At 46.1% G+C, this 19,355-nt stretch overlaps 1 protein-coding gene across 1 annotated transcript in view; it reads right to left on the bottom strand.

Annotated features, from left to right (window-relative positions):
• The window catches only part of Gch1 (GTP cyclohydrolase 1), a 35,170-nt gene extending 32,721 nt beyond the window's left edge, over positions 1–2,449 (bottom strand). The window contains exon 1 of the mRNA XM_032918040.1: positions 1,982–2,449. Coding sequence (XP_032773931.1) covers positions 1,982–2,297 — 316 coding nt within the window. The 5' untranslated portion in view covers positions 2,298–2,449. The remainder of the gene's footprint in view (positions 1–1,981) is intronic.
• Positions 2,450–19,355: the final 16,906 nt, after the last annotated feature.

Below are 19,355 nucleotides of genomic sequence, written 5' to 3'. Positions count from 1 at the left end.
GGGCATGGTAGCTAACACCTTCAATCCCTGCCTGACAGAGGCAGAGGTAGGCAGATCTCCTAGTTCTAGAGTCATCTGGTCTACCTACCTACCTGGCATCCGTGCCAGCCAATGCTACGTTTGAAAAATTCAATTGATGGTGACCAAAAACGTTCAAATAAGCAGTGATTTTTGTTGTGGTAGAGCATCTATAAGATTCTTCCTTTTAACCATTTGTAAAGCATGCACTTCAGTAGCAATCCCAATGCCGTGTAACTTGTCACCTGTCTAGTCCCAGAACATTGCTATCGCTGGAAAAGCAAATTCCATAGCCATTAGGATGCCTCTCACTAGCCCTGTCTTCTCAGCTGTCAGATCTTGTCTCTAGGTCAGTCAGTGGACCTTTTATGAATAAATTGGAATGGAGGATACTTTGGAGCCCTTAGGCTTCTTTAGCTGAATCTCAGCTCCTGAGAAGTAAGCCCATGGCTATCAGCTCTCAAATCACACGCTAGAAACTCCTCTCCCTTGGAGTAATGAGATCCTCAGGAGGGAGGGACTCAGCCGAAGGATGCCATTGAGGGCCACCTTTTGTGTCAAGAGACAGAATGAACAAGGCTCTGTCAAGATGCTCCTCCTGGCTACATCTGGACGGTCAAACACGCTAACGCTCCCAGACACTGAACTCTCAGAAAAACCACAGTGATTGGTCTCCCCTCTTTGCATTCTCAAACTCTGCTTTTGAGGTTCAAACTTTCACCATCAAATCTATGTAAAACAGTGAAACCCAGACTCAGAACTAGATCTGAGTCCACTTCCTCGAATTATTAGGAAGTAGTTTCGTTTCCTTTGGGGCCCCGCCCTTCTCAGGCTCTGATCTCCCACCCTTCCTTTGAGGTGGGGGAAGGCTGGGCAGAAATAATGTTCTTTCAAGGACGGGTTCTCAATCTCTCAACGCCTTCAGGAAGATGACAGAACAGACAGGATTACCACCTTTCAAAAACAGTACCTTTTGTTTCCGTTTTGTTTTTGTTTTTGTTTTTTTTTTTTTTGTTTTGTTTTGTTTTGTTTTTGTTTTTTGTTTTTGTTTTTTTTTTTTGAGTAGTGGTGGAGGCAAAGAAACATGTCACAGAGATGCCCCAACCTAAACTGGAAATAAGGCCGCTGAAATCAGCCAAAGGAACCAGAAGCTTCTCCTTTTAAAATAAAGGCCAACACTGCTTTACTAAATAGGCAGCAAGGCCCTCGTCATTTTCCACTTCCTCTTCACCCAGCCTCAGTACCCACAACTCCTCATCACTGACTGGGAAAGACTTGCTGCCAGCAGGCTCGGACTGCCGATTTTAGAGGGGGGAGGGGGCACGCAAGCATGGAATCCCGGGTCCAGAGAGCCGGGACCCTCGGAGTAGCAGCAGGTGATCCCTTTATTTCTTTTGGGGGAACAAGCAATTCTAGCTCAAGAAAGTCCACACCTCAAACTGTGTGTAAATCTGAATCCAGAATTATGTCAAATTTTGGTCAAGTCCTAAACTTGAATTAATCGGATGGGAATTCCAACTCTCCGAAGAAGTCCTCCGCCCCATTACAAGTACCTAACTTTACCAGGCTTACTGGGTGTAACGGAAACCTGGCTTCAGCCAAAAAGCGCTGGATCTCCAGACGCGTCCCTTCAACCAGTGTGCACCGGATCCTTACGTGGGGAAGGTGGGTGCTGCACGTGCCTCATCGCACCCTGGGCGCGGGGGTGAGAGGGTCCCACATTCCTTCCCACCTGGCTATGCACTCGCGGGCCACCCTCCCCAGAGCCCTGAGTGCCAGCCACACGACCCAGGAAGGGGCCCTCGCCTCGGCCAGGTGGAGGCTCCGGGGCCACAGACGGGGCTGGGACGTGACAGCTCAGCTCGGTGCGCCAAAAGTGAAGCAACTCGGGAAAGTTCCCGGAGCTGCCCCTGCTTCCTGAACCAGCCTCCGGCGCCTCACACACCCCGGCGCACGTACCGACCTGAGATGGTCTCCTGGTATCCCTTGGTGAAGAACTGCATGGCGGTGGCCGCCCTCCAGGGCGTCTTGAGCAGCCCCTGCCGCTGGGGGTCCTCGCCCAGCGAGCGCAGGATGGACGAGTAAGCGGCCGCCAGGTTGGGGAGGTTCAGCTCGTTATCCTCCTCGCTGCGGGGCCGCCCTGCCTTCCAGGCGTCGGCTGGCTGTGCGCCCTTGGCCTCGGGCGGCCGGGACTTCTCGGCAGGTCGGCTGGCCCCGGGCCGCGGCAGCTCCCGCTCGGGGAACCCATTGGTGCACCTTACACCCCGCGGCTTCTCCATGGACCCGGCGCGATTGCTCCCGAGACAGCCTAAGGTGCTACCAAGCGCTGCGGCTCGGCTTAGCTGGCGGCCGTGACCTGTGGCTGTCACCGGGACAGGAGTTCAGCACCGAATGAGGTTCGGAGTCTAGGGCAGCCGCCAGCTGGGGAGCCCCGCCGCGCCTCTCTTTTTATGGCGGGGCGACTCTGCCGGCACCGCGAGGCGTTCTCATTGGCCCGAGCCTCTTGCGTCAAGGCGCTCGCCCCTCCCCTCCGCCCCGCCCTCCTGGAGGGCCCCTAAACCCCGCAGTTGCACAAGACAAGCTTCAGGTTGGACCCCCTCGGTTTATGAAGGGAAGGACAGAGTCTGCAAAGAGATAAGAATCCGGGGAGCTAGAACCTCCGAGATAGAGACACCCGTTCCCCCTCACTTTCCACGGGAAAAGGGGGCGTGTTCGCAAAAAAAAAAAAAAATGCTGTGGTCTAGCTGCCCTGAGAAAGATGAGCTAACAGGTGACCTTGCTGGGGCAGGCAGGGTGGAGCAAGTAAACCGGTGATAAGCAAACTTGTGCTCCTTTAAAAATATTTTTTTCTCTTTTTAGGGTCCCCCACCACCACCACCGAGGTCACAAGTAACCTCATTTCTGCTTTCCCTCTCCTCTCTGAAAACCTTCCCGTATACCTCCTCCCTCCTTGCTCTCTTTCAAATTCACAATCTCTGTTTTGTTTGTTTGTTTTTTTGTTTTTTTGTTTTTGGCTTTTTTTGTTTGTTTTGTTTTGTTTTGTTTTTGGTTCTTTTTTTCGGAGCTGGGGACCGAACCCAGGGCCTTGCGCTTCCTAGGCAAGCGCTCTACCACTGAGCTAAATCCCCAACCCCACAGTCTCTGTTTTTAATAGTCGTTATATATGTATGTGTGTTTCTAAGTATGTAAATACAACCCGCTCAGGATATATAATGTCACTTGTGTGTTTATGTTTTCAGGGCTAACCTAGTATTGGTGTTCTCTTTCCTGGGGAAGACTACCCCAGTCTAAGCATTCCTTGGTCACCCGTGGATCTTTGTCTAGGGTTAGACCTCATGAGTCATTGTTCCATTCACCCCCCCAACCCCACCCCATCCATATTCACACCTGATTGGAGTCATTCTTTTGTTGCGTTTTGTTTTACTTTTTGAGACAAAGTCTCGTGGGACAGTTCCGTCAGGCCTGGAATTCACTACGTTGACCACCAGGAAGGCCTTTGATTCAAGGGATCTGCCTGCCTCATACTTCCAAACAATGGGATTAAAAGCATCTGCCCTGCCTCTCTCTCTCTCTCTCTCTCTCTCTCTCTCTCTCTCTCTCTCTCTCTCTCTCTCTGTGCATTTAAGGCTAGAGAGGTTGTGACTTGAAATGTGTTCAGTTGCTTAAAATGTATACAACATGCCTGCCCCTCTAAGAAAACCCTCTGGCCTCTATCAAATTACAGTAAATGGCCCTTACGGGGGTCCCCTATGCCTAGGAAGATAATCTTTGTAAGCTGCCAGATCTCTGTTCTGCGGTTTTTAACCTGCCCTGACCTTATCTTTCACAACATCTAGGGGAAGTTTGTTTTTCTTTCATTACCTCGAATTTGGTGATCAGTAAGAGGACTAGGGCAGCTAGCTACACCCTCTAGCCAGACAGCGTGTACTATGTCAAGAACTGACACTAACCACTGACAAGAGTGGGGCTGCTTGGGTAATGGCTCAGCAGTTAAGAGCGCCTGCCGCTCCTCCCAGGACTTCAGTCCGGCTCCCAGCACCCTCATCTGGCAGTTCACAACCACTTGTAACTCCAACTCCAAGATATCCAATCCCTCTGACTTCTACGGGCGCTTGTAATCACATGCAGAAACCTCCACACAGACACACACATAATTTTAAAAAGAATAGTAACAATACTTGAGCTGGGCAGTGGTGGCACACGCCTTTAATCCCAGCACTGGGGAATCAGAGGCATATGAATCTCTATGAGTTCAAGGCCAGCCTGCTCTCCAGAGTTCCAGGACAGCCCAACTATGCAAAGAAGCCCTGTCTTGAAAACCCATAAACAAACAAAGAAGCAAACAATTTTAAAAGAATAGATGAGGGGTTGGAGAGATGGCTCAGTGGTCAACAGCACTGGCTGCTCTTCCAGAGGACCCAGGTTCAATTCCCAGCACCCACATGGCAGCTCAGAACTATCTATAACTCCAGTTGCAGGGGACCCCGACACCCTCACACAGACATACATGCAGACAAGACACCAATTAACATAAAGTAAAAATAAATTTCAAAAAAAGAATAAATGAAGAAATGGACATCTGTGTTTTTAAGATTTGAGTAACTGAAAATCATCTTCTCACCAGGAATTAGGATTAGTTGTGAGTCCTTTGGCCACTAACCTTCAGACATGAGTAGGCAGGCAGTCAGTCACCAGTTAGCATTCACCCATCTCCTGTATAATCTGCCCCCCAACTCAGCTTTCCTAAAGATGTTTCCTCTTCCTCCTCCTCCTCCTCCTCCTCCTCCTCCTCCTCCTCCTCCTCCTCTTCTTCTTCTTCTTCTCCTTCTTCTCCTCCTTCTCCTCTTCCTTCTCCTTCTTCTTCTTCTCCTTCTTCTCCTTCTCCTTCTCCTTCTCCTTCTCCTTCTCCTTCTCCTTCTCCTTCCTCTTCTTCTTCTCCTTTGCTCCTTCTTCTTCTCCTTCTCCTTCTCCTTCTCCTCCTTCTTCTTCTTTCTTCTTTCTTCTTTCTTCTTTCTTCTTCTTCTTTTGTGTGTGTTTGTTTGTTTGTTAGGACAGGGTTTCTCTGTGTAGCCCTGGTGTTCACTGTAGATCAGGCAGGCCTGGAACTCAGAGATCTGCCTGCCTCTGCCTCCCAGCTGCTGGGGTTCAGGGGCTGTGCCACCACCGCCCAGCCTAAAACTGTTTCTTTAGATCGGAGATTCCCTTCTTCTTGCCATCAGATATTCTTACTGATTAGCTTCCTGCCTGCAGGAAGCCTCCTGCTAGCTAACATTTGTGGTAGCCAGAACTTTGACCCTGAGAAAATTGATTAGCAAGTGGAAAAAAAGTGTTTTCATTTAAAGCCCATTTGTGTTTTGTGGGGAAATAGGAGGTTGATCCAATTTTAAGTTCAAAGATTCACTCCCTAGGAGTTGGGACAAACTGAAATAAATGCTATTGATCAACTGGGCTTCTGGCTGTCCTGGAACTCTATAAACCAGACCGCCCTTGTAGTCAGAGATCCACCTACCTCTGCCTCCCAAGTGCTCGGACTTAAAGGCTTGGTGACTCAAATGGTCTCGTAAGCAGTAACACGTGCTTTGAATTGATTATTTTCTTTGAGATTGGGGGAGTGGAGCTTGTTTTTCACAGGGGAGGGATTATGTCACAATTCCAAAGGTGGATTTTTATCAAGCAATCAAATTAGTGTCTTCTTTGCTTCGGAGAGTATCTTATGCTGATTCTCTGACCTACAAGTAGATGTTAGTAAGCTTGAGGTCGGGCGAAGCAAAAGATAAGTCCCTGAGATTGTTTTGTACTAATAAGGTCTCTTACTGTAAATTGTAATTCATATTTATCGGATGTCTATCTATTCCAAATAAACATTCAGGGAAGAAAACATGAACATTGCTTAATCTCAGAGTCACCCTAAGTCTGAAATGGGAGAAATGAGACTGGGATGTACCTCAGCTGGTGCCTTCCTAGCACACGCCCAGGACTGCCTGAATCTGACATGTTGTCACAAGCCTGCGGTCCCATCACTCGGCAAGTGAATGCAGTAGGTCAGGGGTTCAAGGTCATCTTCAGCTACCTAGAGATTTAGAGTCTAGTTTGGCTCAGTGAGACCCTGACTAAATAAACAAACAAAATGGAAGAAATGTAAAGCACTTGCCTAGCACAATTGAGCCCTGTGCTCCATCCTGAACACTGCCAAAATATACGTATACATCTGTTAGTGATGTATAAGAAATATGCATGTCAGGGTTGGGGATTTAGCTCAGTGGTAGAGCGCTTGCCTAGCAAGCACGAGGCCCTGGGTTCGGTCCCCAGCTCCAAAAAAAAAAGAAAAAAAAAAGAAATATGCATGTCAGTGGGCTTTTTTAAGCTAATTATTATATTATTGGATATATATATCTATAGACATATATATATATATATATATATATATATCCAATAGAGAATTACATGAATCAAAAAAAAAAATGGCCATCGAGCTGGAGAGATGGCTCAGTGGTTAAGAGCACTGACTGCTCTTCCAGAGGTCTTGAGTTCAAATCCCAGCCACCACATGGTGGGTCACAACCATCCGTAATGGGATCTGATGCCCTCTTCTGGTGTGTCTGAAGACAGCAACAGTGTACTGTGTACTTACATAGAATAAATAAATAAATCTTTAAAAAGAAAAATGACCATCAAAACAGTGTGTGCGGTGTGTGTAAATAAAGGATAAGAAATACGCATGTCAGTGGGTTTGTGAAAAAGCTAATTATTGAAGATAGATAGATAGATAGATAGATAGATAGATAGATAGATAGATAGATAGATAGAATCTCAGATAGCAAACTACATAAATCGAGAAATGGCCATTAGACTGTTACAAGCATAGCTGGAAGCAGTGTTGGAAGGACAGCTCATGCTTAACAGGTACAAACAAAGGTACAGGGGGAGGTGTGTGTCTGTGTGTGTGCACGCACGAGCATGATCTATAATCCTGTGAGCCATGTGCACTCATGCATGGAGAGCAGAGATCAACAGCAGACAGCAGCTGCTTCTCTCTTTCTCCATCCTGTTCTCTGGAAACCGAGTCTCTCACTGAACCTAGGGGCTTGCAGATCTGACTAATCTGGCTGACCAGTGAATTCTAACAATCCTCCTGTCTCCACTCCCTCGATTCTGGGATTACAGCTATGTTCTCCCACACTTGGCTTTGTATATGGCTCCTGGGGATCTGAACTCGTGTCCTCGTGCTTGCACAGCAAACATCTTACCAAACACAGAGACTTCTCAGCCTTGGGGCTTTAAGTGTATGCTGTTTAAGTGAAGGAAATAGATATGCAATAAAAATAAAGAAAAACAATGTTTTAGGGTTAGTAATCTTGCTCCTTCTTTTTAAAAACAAACGTAAACATTAACTAATAGCTGATTCCTTACAGAGAGCTCCTAATGAAATTTCTGATGTCACCAAGTCTCAGCACAGAGTCTCAGGATTTGTGCTATGTCAGATAAAGGCATCAAAGGCCTGGGGTGTGGGTAGGGGAAGCCTGAGTAAACCTCTGGTTTCTCTTGCTTTTACAGGCCAGGTAGTTAAGCAGTACCCTAGTCTTTCTAAGGAGGGTGTCTGTGCTGTGGTTTGAATACAAAATAGCCTCACTGGCTCATGTACTGAATGTTCAGTCCCCCGCTGGTGGCGCTGTATTGAGAGGAAGCAGGTCACTGGGGCTGAGAGGAAGCAGGTCACTGGGGTCGTCTTTTATCCCACAATGCCTTGTTCCAGGAGCTTCTTTGTCTCTCTCTTCCTCTGCTTCCTGACAGCCACGAAGTGAAGATTGCCACGTGCCACACACTCTCAGGTGCCTGGAGAAGTAATGGACTTGTCTGCCACAGAAACAGCTCTCACTTCCAAGGAACAAGAGATGATCTATTCCAGAGCCAAAAATGAATGACCATGGCCTGAAAACACAGATTTAGGTATTTCCCAAATACCATGATTTAATGAAGTAGCAATCTCATGAAGCTTCCTTTTAAGATTTATTTATTTTATGTATGTCGCCGTCTTCAGACACACCAGAAGAGGGCATCAGACCCCATTACAGATGGTTGTGAGCCACCATGTAGTTGCTGGGAAATGAACCCAGGACCTTGGGAAGAGCAGCCAATCTCCTCAGCCCCCCCCCCTCATGAAGTTTTAATAGAAACTCAATGAAGAAGGTCATAAGTCAACCCATTTTTAAAATTCTTTGATGGATGCACTGAATGGGCAGGTTTTGGTAAGTTGGGGGGCTTGCCCATCCCCCACACATGCTATCTGACTGCATTCTTATTTCTTGGGTTGGTGAGAAACTAATGTTTCTGCAGAGAAGTCAAGATAAAGAAGGGTAATAAATGTCTATTAAGAGGGATAAGTAGGGGTTGGGGATTTAGCTCAGTGGTAGAACGCTTGCCTAGCAAGCGCAAGGCCCTGGGTTCGGTCCCCAGCTCTGAAAAAAAGAAAGAAAAAAAAAAGAGAGAGATAAGTAGATGGCACAGGATAACTGGCTCTGGACTTGGAACAAGTTCCCCTGAGTCAGCCTTGCAGAAGTCTCAGCATAAGGGGCAGTTCTTACCAGGCACTTTCATTCACAGACTGAACCGCCCAAAAGCATGAACAAAATCAGTCTTCCTCCCTTCCCTTGTTCTCTCCAGTATGCTCTCAGATCAGCGCAAAGTCCGATGTATGAGACGTGTGATGAATAAGCTCCAGACGACAGAGCAGATTTTTCAGGAGCTTAGAAGAAGTTCAGAGTGGTTAAAACCCACCAATATGTCACCTGCCCATGGCTGGGGATGGCCCCCCAACCAAGAACACTGGTGCCACTCTTTCTGAGCATGAATTCTATGAAGAACTATGCAGTTTGATGTGTATGGGGAGCACCAGTCATTTCAGGCATACTAACCTCCTACCGTACCCCACAGCTCAGTCCAATGGGCACCCTTATCCTCAGGGAGGAGGATTTGAGGCCTGCGGCTCCAGCCATTCAACTCCTCCTGTATAAACTCCCCAAAATTGGTCATTTCAATGGTTGGCCTACGGTTAGATTTCCCAAGCAACTTAAAGACACGGGAGGCAGAAAAGACGCTGGAGGCTGATGTCAACAGACTGGACTATTCGTTTCAAACAGTGAAGGACAGACACTCTCCCACGGGGAAGATGTACCTGTGAAAGGGGTGGGGGACACTTGGAGTTTTTATAGGAGGCTTGGAGAGTACAACTGCTGGGGCTATGCACAAGCCTGCCGTTTCTTCTTCCTCAGATTTCCTGATTCATCCAGACGGGCTACCTTGGGAGACAGGCTGACCCACCGATAGCTGTTTGAGCATGGTCAGCTCTACCCTCTCTGGAAAATATCATCCTGAGTGAGGTAACCCAATCACAGAAAAACACACATGGTATGCACTCATTGATAAGTGGATATTAGCCCAAATGCTTGAATTACCCTAGATGCCTAGAACAAATGAAACTCAAGAGCTTGAAGGGGCTCAACAATGCCAAGCAACCAGAGCTTCCAGGGACTAAGCCACTACCTAAAGACTATACATGGACTGACCCTGGACTCTGACCTCACAGGTAGCAATGAATATCCTAGTAAGAGCACCAGTGGAAGGGGAAGCCCTGGGTCCTGCTAAGACTGAACCCCAGTGAACTAGATTGTTGGGGGAGGGCGGCAAGGGAGGAGGATGGGGAGGAACACCCATAAAGAAGGGAGGGGAGGGGATGTTTGCCCGAAACCTGGAAAGGAATAACACTCGAAATGTATATAAGAAATACTCAAGTTAATAAAAAAAAAAAAAAAAAAATTCTACTTCTACAACATTCTGTCACATACACAGGCAAAGCACCGTTTGGTAACAGCAGTGCCGTTCTGCCAGCGCCCGAAGGCGATGCAAATAAGGAAGCTTGGAAATCACCAGTATTGCGTAAACAGTTTAGTAGCAGGGCTGGTTTTAAGTAGTGATGGGAGAAAAGGGAGGCATAGACTAAATGAGAAAGGTGTGTCCTACAGAACTCATTAGCAGAGACAACTCAGCACCAACCTGTAAGCATTTACGAATAGGAATTGTCATGACACCATATTTCTACCCCAATTAGAGGCCCAGTAGCAGTACCCAGTCTAGCAATTTCTTCCTTCCAAAAGTCCGAGGACCTTCTTTAATCCTATTATTTCTAGGGCATGTGTTATAAAAGGAGGTAGACAATAGAGATGCTTGGTGTCAAAGACTGACCAGACTAGGGAGACAGCCTAGTCACTTGCCAAGGGCAGTAGGTGAAGTGGCCTTAGATATTTAGTAACACTGATTAGAAATATCTTGAGATAAACTTGATAAAGGTCCTATGTTTGAAAGTTAAGCTCTTGGGGAGAGTCTGGGTGTTGGTGGAAAGGTCCTGTTTTGGCTAGTTTTATGTCAATTCAACACAAACTAGAGTCATTTGGGGAAGAGGAAACTCAATGGAGAAAATGTCCCATCGGATTGCCTGTGCTGCCTTTTCTTGATTAAGGATTAATGTATGAGAGCCCATAAGGGTAGTGCTACCCCTGGCAAGTGGTTCTGAGCTCTATGAGAGAACAGGTTGAGCAAGTCACGAGGAGTAAACCAATATGCAGCATCGCTCCATGGTCTCTGTTTCAGTTCCTGCCTCCACGTTCCTTCCTTGACTTCCCTCAATGTGGATGATGGGCTACAAGCTATGAGGTGAAATCAACCCTTTCCTCCCTCCCCTCCACCCCCACTCCCATGGATTTCATGGTGTTTCATCACAGCAATACAAATCCTAAGGTAAACACACAGGGTAGGTGTCCTTATTTCAACCCTGACACACTAGAAGCATGACCGTGGAATCAACAGAATCCTAAAACGCCAGGGATCCGCCAATATGGGAGGAATTCAACTGAAGCCATCTTCTCTTCCGAAAAGGAATGGAGTGACTTTGGGGAAGAAATCGAGAGAAAATGAAGACACTCGGTTAATGGAAGGGAAGACTCATGGACTCCATACTGAATCAGAAGGCTAAAGGCCAATCACCAGGGAAGAGGAGCCATACTCCAAAGCATTGCTTGTTCCAGGGGAGGTACTTGGACATCACAGATGGATGGACACCTATCTGTGACCACCGTCTGACAGTGAGGCCACACACATCCAATCTGTATATTCCCTCTGGCTTCCTCCTGATCTGTCAATTAGACAGTGGCTATTTGTGGAGAAGCTCTGGTTTACCCAGAATGGAAGATTTGTTTTCTAGTCAACAAATGCTTTCAAGCGGTAATTTAACTGTCAATGGGAGAAAAAAAAAATAAATGAAAAGGTGCTGCAGAATTTTTAGCGATTCTTGGAAGCTCTCTTGCTGTTGAATGAATCTTCCCCCAGTTGCCTGGGGAACTGCATTTTAATGTCACACATCAAGCAGTTCTTCCCTGAATATAATTGCAGTCTATCTGATGCCTTGTTTAAAGCTGTTCAAATGTTTGGCTTCTGCTAACTATTTTTTGGCACCACTCATGACAGCTGATGGATCTGAAGTAAATTTAATACATTTTTCCCCTAGATCCCACTAACTTGTTGAATCATCAGAGGAAGAAACTTCTATAAATTGAAAATATCTTTATTACTGGGTGAACCACGGAAGACCCATAGAAATCCGTGGTAAGCCAATAGCTTCTGCAGAAAAGCAGCTCAGTGGCCAACCTAGCTGTGTCTCATTAGGGAATGCAGAGCAAGGAGACCAAGCTGTGAACCAACGGGAGCTCTGCTCGGTGGGAGTCAGTGCTAGATGCCCAATCCCATATTTTTACATCTGTGGTTTTTGTTTTGTTTTGCTTTTTTAAACTAAAAGATCTCCAGTTTTGCTTAAAGAAGTCTTGTTCCTAGACTTGACTGAGAAAACAGACACCACCAACAGTAACAAAGCACACATTTTTCACATTCCTGACAGTTAAGATGGCCGTGTGCATGGTTTATCCAACAAGTTATTACTGTTGCCAGACGGTATTGGGCCCTACCTTGGTGTTTCCCTTCCCCCCCCCCTCGCTGAGCCTTTTAGCCTGCTATAGCAAGAAGTTGTTTATACTCTTGGCAGCTGCTCTTAGCCCCTGATTTGGGGCTGGGATTTTGAGCCTTCCAGCTGGTTGTTGTTTATGCCCCTGATTGGGCCCGGGACTTTCCACCACACAGACTTTTCCTGTTTTCCTGGTTGGGGATTTTCACCTGCCTTGTTTTCCATGGCTTTTGCCTTGGGTATATAAGGAGATCTCAGTAAAGCCTTGGTGGCACGCTCTGAAAACGGGTGACCCGTGTACGTGTTTTCTTTCAATCCCTGCAGACCTACGCCCGATACTCACACACTGGCAATACGGTACTTCTGGTGAAGGTCTTTAAAGAAATAACACTCAGTGGGTAAATCCCATTACATTAGCCTTTATCTGGACAGCAGTGCATTAGCCTTCCTGTGTTCAGAAGACCACCAGCCCAAGCTCAAGGCTACTGAGCAGAAAGACAGAGAAACATAGAACACTTACTGAGTTCATGATGGTTCTGCCCTCTCTTTCACTGTGCAGGTAGTAAGGACAGCGTAATGACTTTGTTATGAATGAGAAATTTCACCCTGGAATTAACTTCGTGACTACCATGTCTGTGGAGAAGCGGCCCTTACGAATCACATCTTCAGTCTGTAAGTGTGTACCGTGTAAGTATTGGGAATTCGATGATGTACTAGAATGAATGTAAAAAAAAAAAAATGTGATAAGGCCTTCAGATGGTCCAGCTCCCTCAGAACATGAAAACTCACACCAGAGAAAAGCCCTAAAAATGGAAACTGTGGAAGAGCCTTTAGCTGCCCCTGCTGTATCAAGCGTCATCCTACGAATGCCCAGTAGATAAAGACCTCATGGAACCTCTGAGATCATGATATAACCCTCTCTGGAGACAAACGGATATGAATGTCTGCAGACTGGTAAGAGGTTCATGTATCATCCCAGACTCAAAGCACATGGGGGCTAGCAGTTCCTTTCCCCAATCGCTTTCAATTCACAAAGCAACTCACATTGTAGAGAAACACTCTGAGTGAGACTCTATGCCAAAGCTTGTAAACGTGCTGATTCTATTTAAAATCAAGAAACCACTCACGCCGCAGAGAAGTCTTATGAGCATACACATAGGGCTAAGGCCCCAGCCTGGTGCAGCCTGGGGATCCCTGTAGGTTTTCATCCCAAAATGATATTTCACTTACCACAGATGTGTCTCTCATCAAAGCAGAATGCTGTGTTAACTCAAATGGGCCTTTCTTCCCTGCTGTGTTATTTTAAAATCCCAAAGCCTCTTCAACTCTCTCTTGGCTCTTTGAGAGTTCTGCCCTTTCATATCTGTGGAAAAGTTTAACCCATAAAAGAGACTCCTGACCAAGAGCGTATCAACCCAAGGCCCCAACAGTTTCTCTGGGTTCTGACTACACAGTGCATACGGTTTTTCTAAGTCTAATGAATATGCTAATCTATGCCAGTGTGATATGTGATTTGTTTATAGCCATCTTGTTCCTGGAATGGGCAGGACTGCTCGAATACCTAATTCAATTTTTCAAAAAGAATCCTAAAAAAAGACGAAGTATTTTATTTTGAAAATGATAGTTATTTCTGGCTCCCTGAAGGGAATCTTGGGAAGGAGAACCCTGAACCTGTGTCTTGCAACCAGGATTTCAGTGGCCCAGCTCGGAAGGTGGCCTGGCTTGCTGTAGCTATTCTGTACTGCAACCAGGGGCAAGGGACAGAGTGTTGGCCACCTACAACATCTGGGTGCTACACACACACACACACACACACACACACACACACACACACTGCTTGCCCCTCATTGAGTACTTACCGTCTCTGTTACGAGGCCGTCCTGAAAAGATACTGAATCTAAGTTGAGGTGATGGCAGGACTGATTGTGCTGGTGGCCCGCCAATGTGATCTCTGTCAGCTGTGTTGAGAGCTGAACATGTGGCTTGTGGGCCTTGCATGTGGCTGGGAGGCTGGTTGTTCTAGGAGTGTCTGCTACCATTGCAAAGCTCTCTGGAAGGTGAGCCTCGGGACTGTCTGTGACCCTGGTTGCTGTCCAGCCAGAGGTCAAAATCACATGCTTATTTTGTTGGCTGTTCTGAGGCCTGGAATGGATGTTGGGCCTAGCCAGGCTGGGAGGTACACAGCCTCATACTACCTGCTTCTGAGCCATTTTCCCTTCAACTTCACTTCCTACAGCTCCCACTACACACACATACACACACACACACACACACACACATATATATACACATGTATACATACACACACATATATACACACATATACATACACACAGATACACACATAAACACACATATATACACATATACACACATATATACACATATACACACATATATACACACATATACATACACGTATACACATACACACACATATATACACATACATACACACACATAAACACATATACACACATATACATACACATACACACATAAACACACATATATACACACATATACATACACATCACACATAAACACATATACACACATATACATATACACACATAAACACACATATATATACATATACATACACACTCACACACACACATATATACACACATATACATATACACACACATGCACACATATATATCCACACACATGTATACACACATGCATATACATACACACACACATACTCCCCATGTAGCTCCTGCACAGAGGCAGCTTTGGCTCCCGTGTAGAGCAAGGTACCCTCTGGTTCCAGCAGGACAGTCTGCTTCTAAACCTGCTGGGACATGAGCATGTTGCCTTGTACATCTGCTGCTGAAGTTGGCACTGTGTCTCCCCCCCACCCCCATGGTGGGCCTTACCCCTGGAACCAGAAGCTGGGAGGAAGCCTTCTCCATTAGGGTGCCTCTCATGTTTTGTCACAGAGGTGAATGACCGGCACACAAGCAAACTCATGTCCCTCCTTAACTCTCCAACTCAACGGAGCGTGAAGCCTCTTCTTGTGGCTTCTAAGTGTCAGAGTCAGGTTTTACACTCCCATGACATACACAATATTAATTGTATTGAAAGAAATAAGACACAAGGCTGGAGAGATGGCCCAGCAGTTCAAAGTGCTCACCTTACAGAGAAATAAAATTCAACTCCCAAAACCCTTGTTAGACGGTCACAAGCACCTGTTACTTCGGCTCCACTGGGATCCAATTCCTCTGGCCTCCATGGGTTCTCGCACCCTCATGCACATATCCAAACACAGACACACACTTATACATATAATTTAAAATATTTTTTAAAAAAAAGTGTGGACAGAGGGGTACACTGTGGGACACACTGTGACACAATACAGCGTCCCCGGTGAGATGTTTTCCATGCTTTGGTTCTGTTTACTAGTTTGTTTTGTTTCGTTTTTATTCTATTGTTCAGGGAGTTTGCAAGGACAGAGAGATGCAGGGACAGGGAGATGAGTGGGATCGGGGAGCTTGATGTGAAACTCACAAGAATCAATAAGAAGTTGAAAAAAATCTACCAATAAATCAATATACTTTATAAAAAGATGTATGAATGCAGACTCAACAAGAATGGAGTTTAACTTCAAAACACCAGTAAGGATTGGGGCTTGGCTGCGGGGTGTGTAATATCTGAAGAGAGGCAACGGTAGACTTGCCTCTCCTGAGGTGCAGGGACAATGATGGTGAGGGTTGGCCCTTAATAAGACATCTACCATCACCCCCTCGAAGACTCCAAGGGAATATCAAGAGAGAGGGAGAGGAGGACTTTAAGAGCCAGAGCTGGGGAGGAGTGAAACAATATCCTGGTCATCTCACAAGCTCACTGCAAATGTGGCTTTTTTATACGAGACTTTCAGTCCGCCCATCACCATGGTGTGTCATTTTCTTCAGCAGTGTAGCCACTGACAAGTCGTCCGTCCCTGCTCCAATGAATAACTGCTGACTCATGATCATTCAAGCAACCACAATTAAACCCAATGGGTGTCTTCGTTATGGTTTGGTTTTTTTTGTTTTTTTTTTTTCTTTTTCTTTTTTTTTTTTTTCAGAGCTGGGGACCGAACCCAGGGCCTTGCGCTTGCTAGGCAAGCGTTCTACCACTGAGCTAAATCCCCAACCCCATTCGTTATGGTTTTATTGCTGTGAAGAGATAAAGGAAAACATTGAATGGGGGCTGGCTCACGGTTCAGAGGCTCAGTCCACTGTCAGCATGGTGGGAAGTGTGTCGGCACCCAGGCAGATGCAGCTGAGAAGGAGCTGGGAGCTTTACATCTGGATCTGCAGGCAGGAGGAAGAGTCAAGCCAGCTGCTAGGCCTGACTTGAGCTTCTGAGACTTCAAAGCCCATCCCCAGTGACTCGCTTCCTCCAAGACCACACCTCCAAATAGGGCTACTCCCTATGGTCCTAGGGAGGGGGCATTTTATTCAAAACACCAAAGTGGGGGAAGGGGAATATCAAAATAATAGGCTTGTTAGGAAAAAGTTTTCAGCAGGAAAGACAGGGTGCTAAGGGAGGGTAATAGGGGTGAAAATGAATTGTGTTTGTGTATAAAATTATCAAAGAATAAAACATTAAAATTCTTTTTTTAAAGATTTTATTTATTCATTTTATATATGACGAGTACACTGTCGCTGTCTTCAGACACACCAGAAGAGTGCATCAGATCCCATTACAGATGGTTGTGAGCCACCATGTGGTTGCTGGGATTTGAACTCATGACCTCTGGAAGAGCAGTCAGTGCTCTTAACCACTGAGCCATCTCTCCAGCCCAACATTAAAATTCTTTATCTTTTCTGTCTCTACCCTTTCATTCCCTCCTTCTCTCTGAAATCCTGGTGTGTTGCCAAGTAACAGTTTCTCTGGGTCACAGAATCACTCGGTGTATAAGAGTAAGACGTTAGTTCACAGTGCACATGGAAGTGCTTGCCTTGAGGGAGCTGGCTATCTGGGTCATAGAGCATCTCAATGACAAACAGATGGACTGCAACACTGCAACAAAGACCGCTCTCTCTCTCTCTCTCTCTCTCTCTCTCTCTCTGCTCTTCTCTTCTCTTCCTCCCCTTCCCCTCCCCCTTCTCCCTCTCTTTCTCTCCTCCCTCCTTCTCCCTCTTTCTCTCCCCTTCCCCTCCCTCTCCCTCTCCCTCCCCCCCCTCTCTCCTCTCTCTCTCTCTCATACACCCCTCCCCATTCCAATATTGTCCTTGCAAAACAAACTTGACTAATAGGGATTGGGGTTAGGCTAAACTTGATTCAGAAAAAAATAGTGTGGCTCTTAATGCAAGATTGTGGAAATTCAGATCTCTCAGACATATCTGCAACCTGGGTGTTGTAACCCTTACACAAAGATGAAGCCCAACCAGACTGAGGAGATCCCTTCAGGTCCACAGTTAACAAGTGATGTGTACCTGTTCCCGTCTTAGGAGTCTTCAAACTTACTCCTTTTACCCAGTGTCAAGAGGGTGGTGGTGGTGCACACCCTTAATGTCAGCACTCACGAGGCACAGGCAGGCGGATCTCTGTGAGTTCAAGACCATCCTGGTCTGCAGGGTGAGTTCCAGGACAGCCATAGCTACACAGAGAAACCCTGTTTCAAAAATCAAAAACAACAAAACCAACAGGAAAGAACATGTACTGAAAATATGCCAAGTACATTTGAAACCTAGTTTGGAGCCATAAATGTTTCCTATAGAATGTATCAGGGAAACTCCAGAAAACATTTTTCCTGGCAAACATACATCTGATTCCCACAAACTGAATTCAAAGTCATGATCAACTTTCCTGCCCAAAGAGTATCTGTGGTGGTTTGAATATGCTTGGCCCAAGGAGAGGCACTATTAGGAGGTGTGGCCTTGTTGGAGTGGGTGTGGCCTTGTTGGAGGAAGTGTGTCACTGTGGGTGTGGACTTTAAGACCCTCCTCCTAGCTGCCTGAGGAGTCAGTCTTCTGTTTGGTGTAGGGTTCTTAGTTCCTCCACGACCATGTCTTCCTAGATGCTGCCAGGCTCCTGCCTGTATGAGTATGGACTGGACCTCTGAACCTGTAAGCCAGCCCCAGTTAAATGTTGTCCCTTACAGGGGTTGCCATGGTCATGGTGTCTCTTCACAGCAACGAAACCCTAACTAAGACCGAATTTTCTCGTATTTTATTTCATTTTTAAAAGATTTTCTTTTGGCTGAGAATGTACCTTAGTTCAAGGATGGGAATGAATCACCGAATTCAATCTCCAGTACTAAAAAAAAAAATTGTTTTTTTTCCTCTGACCACATAATTATGACCATTTGGCAGCTGGTAAAGAGACCAGGGCTGAGGGAAAGGCTGAAGAAGCCATGCAGACTAGAATTCCAAGATGTCCTCACTCTGTGGCCTTGGAAGAATGCTTCATCTCTCTGCTATGCAATATTGCCACTGGAAGAAAAGAAAAAGCTATTTGGAAAATAAGAACAAGCATAAACAGAGAGGGTCTGTGAGTGTGCCTGAGCGATGGCTGCTGGGATGCCTAGAACAAAGGCAGGCCTCCTACTCTCCTCCTCTGCCTTCTATCAGCTTCTATCTAGCAGAAGGCCTCTCGGCTATTTCTAGACAACAGACGGCTACCTGCTGTGTGTGCGCTGCACCTGCCGGGACACTTACTTAGAGTCCCGTATCCTGGAAATCAATGCAGCTGTTTGCCTTCCGACAGAGTTTCCCAGCAACGCGCAGTTGAACCGATTCAGGCTTCTCCATCAAGTGTCTCTTTGCGAGCTTCCATAAATATTAGTATTATACCTGCTTAAGGGAAATGAGCAAATGTTATGTTTGTACACCGTCTTTCTCCTGGGATTTTATAACGCTGAGCAAAGAGCCTTTCCTGAGCCGCCGCCCACCCGCGGAAGCCGCGAGGTCACGGTGTGCAGCATGTAAATACGCAGATGTTCAGCTGCGTTTCCGGGGTCTTCTATCCTAAGGGAAAGATACAGTCACTCTGTGAACCCTCAAAATCATTTGTTAACAGTCACGGAGGACCCAGGAAATATTCTGACTTCCCTGCACAGGGGTCTACCCTGACATTTTCTTTCTCTCCCTGCCGGGTTATTGCCAAGACACTTAGCAAACAGTATATAAATTTTCCATGTTTTAAGTGTAAATATTCTTCATTTTAAACTCCCTTTGTCCTTTCCACATCTGATTTAAAAGGAAAGCAAACCAGTACTGCTTAAATCCCTCCGGATAGGACATTTCGTCTCTTAGTCATTAAATGGGAGTTTTATTTGTGATTGATAAACAAGCTTATCATATTTTAATAATGAGAGGGTAGGGGGACAGCC

This window comes from Rattus rattus, chromosome 12 (genome assembly GCF_011064425.1).
Source record: "Rattus rattus isolate New Zealand chromosome 12, Rrattus_CSIRO_v1, whole genome shotgun sequence".
In the NCBI taxonomy this organism is placed as follows: Eukaryota; Metazoa; Chordata; class Mammalia; order Rodentia; family Muridae; genus Rattus; species Rattus rattus.
The sequence above is the reverse complement of the archived record's forward strand: the minus strand, read 5'-3'. Positions and strand labels throughout refer to the sequence as shown.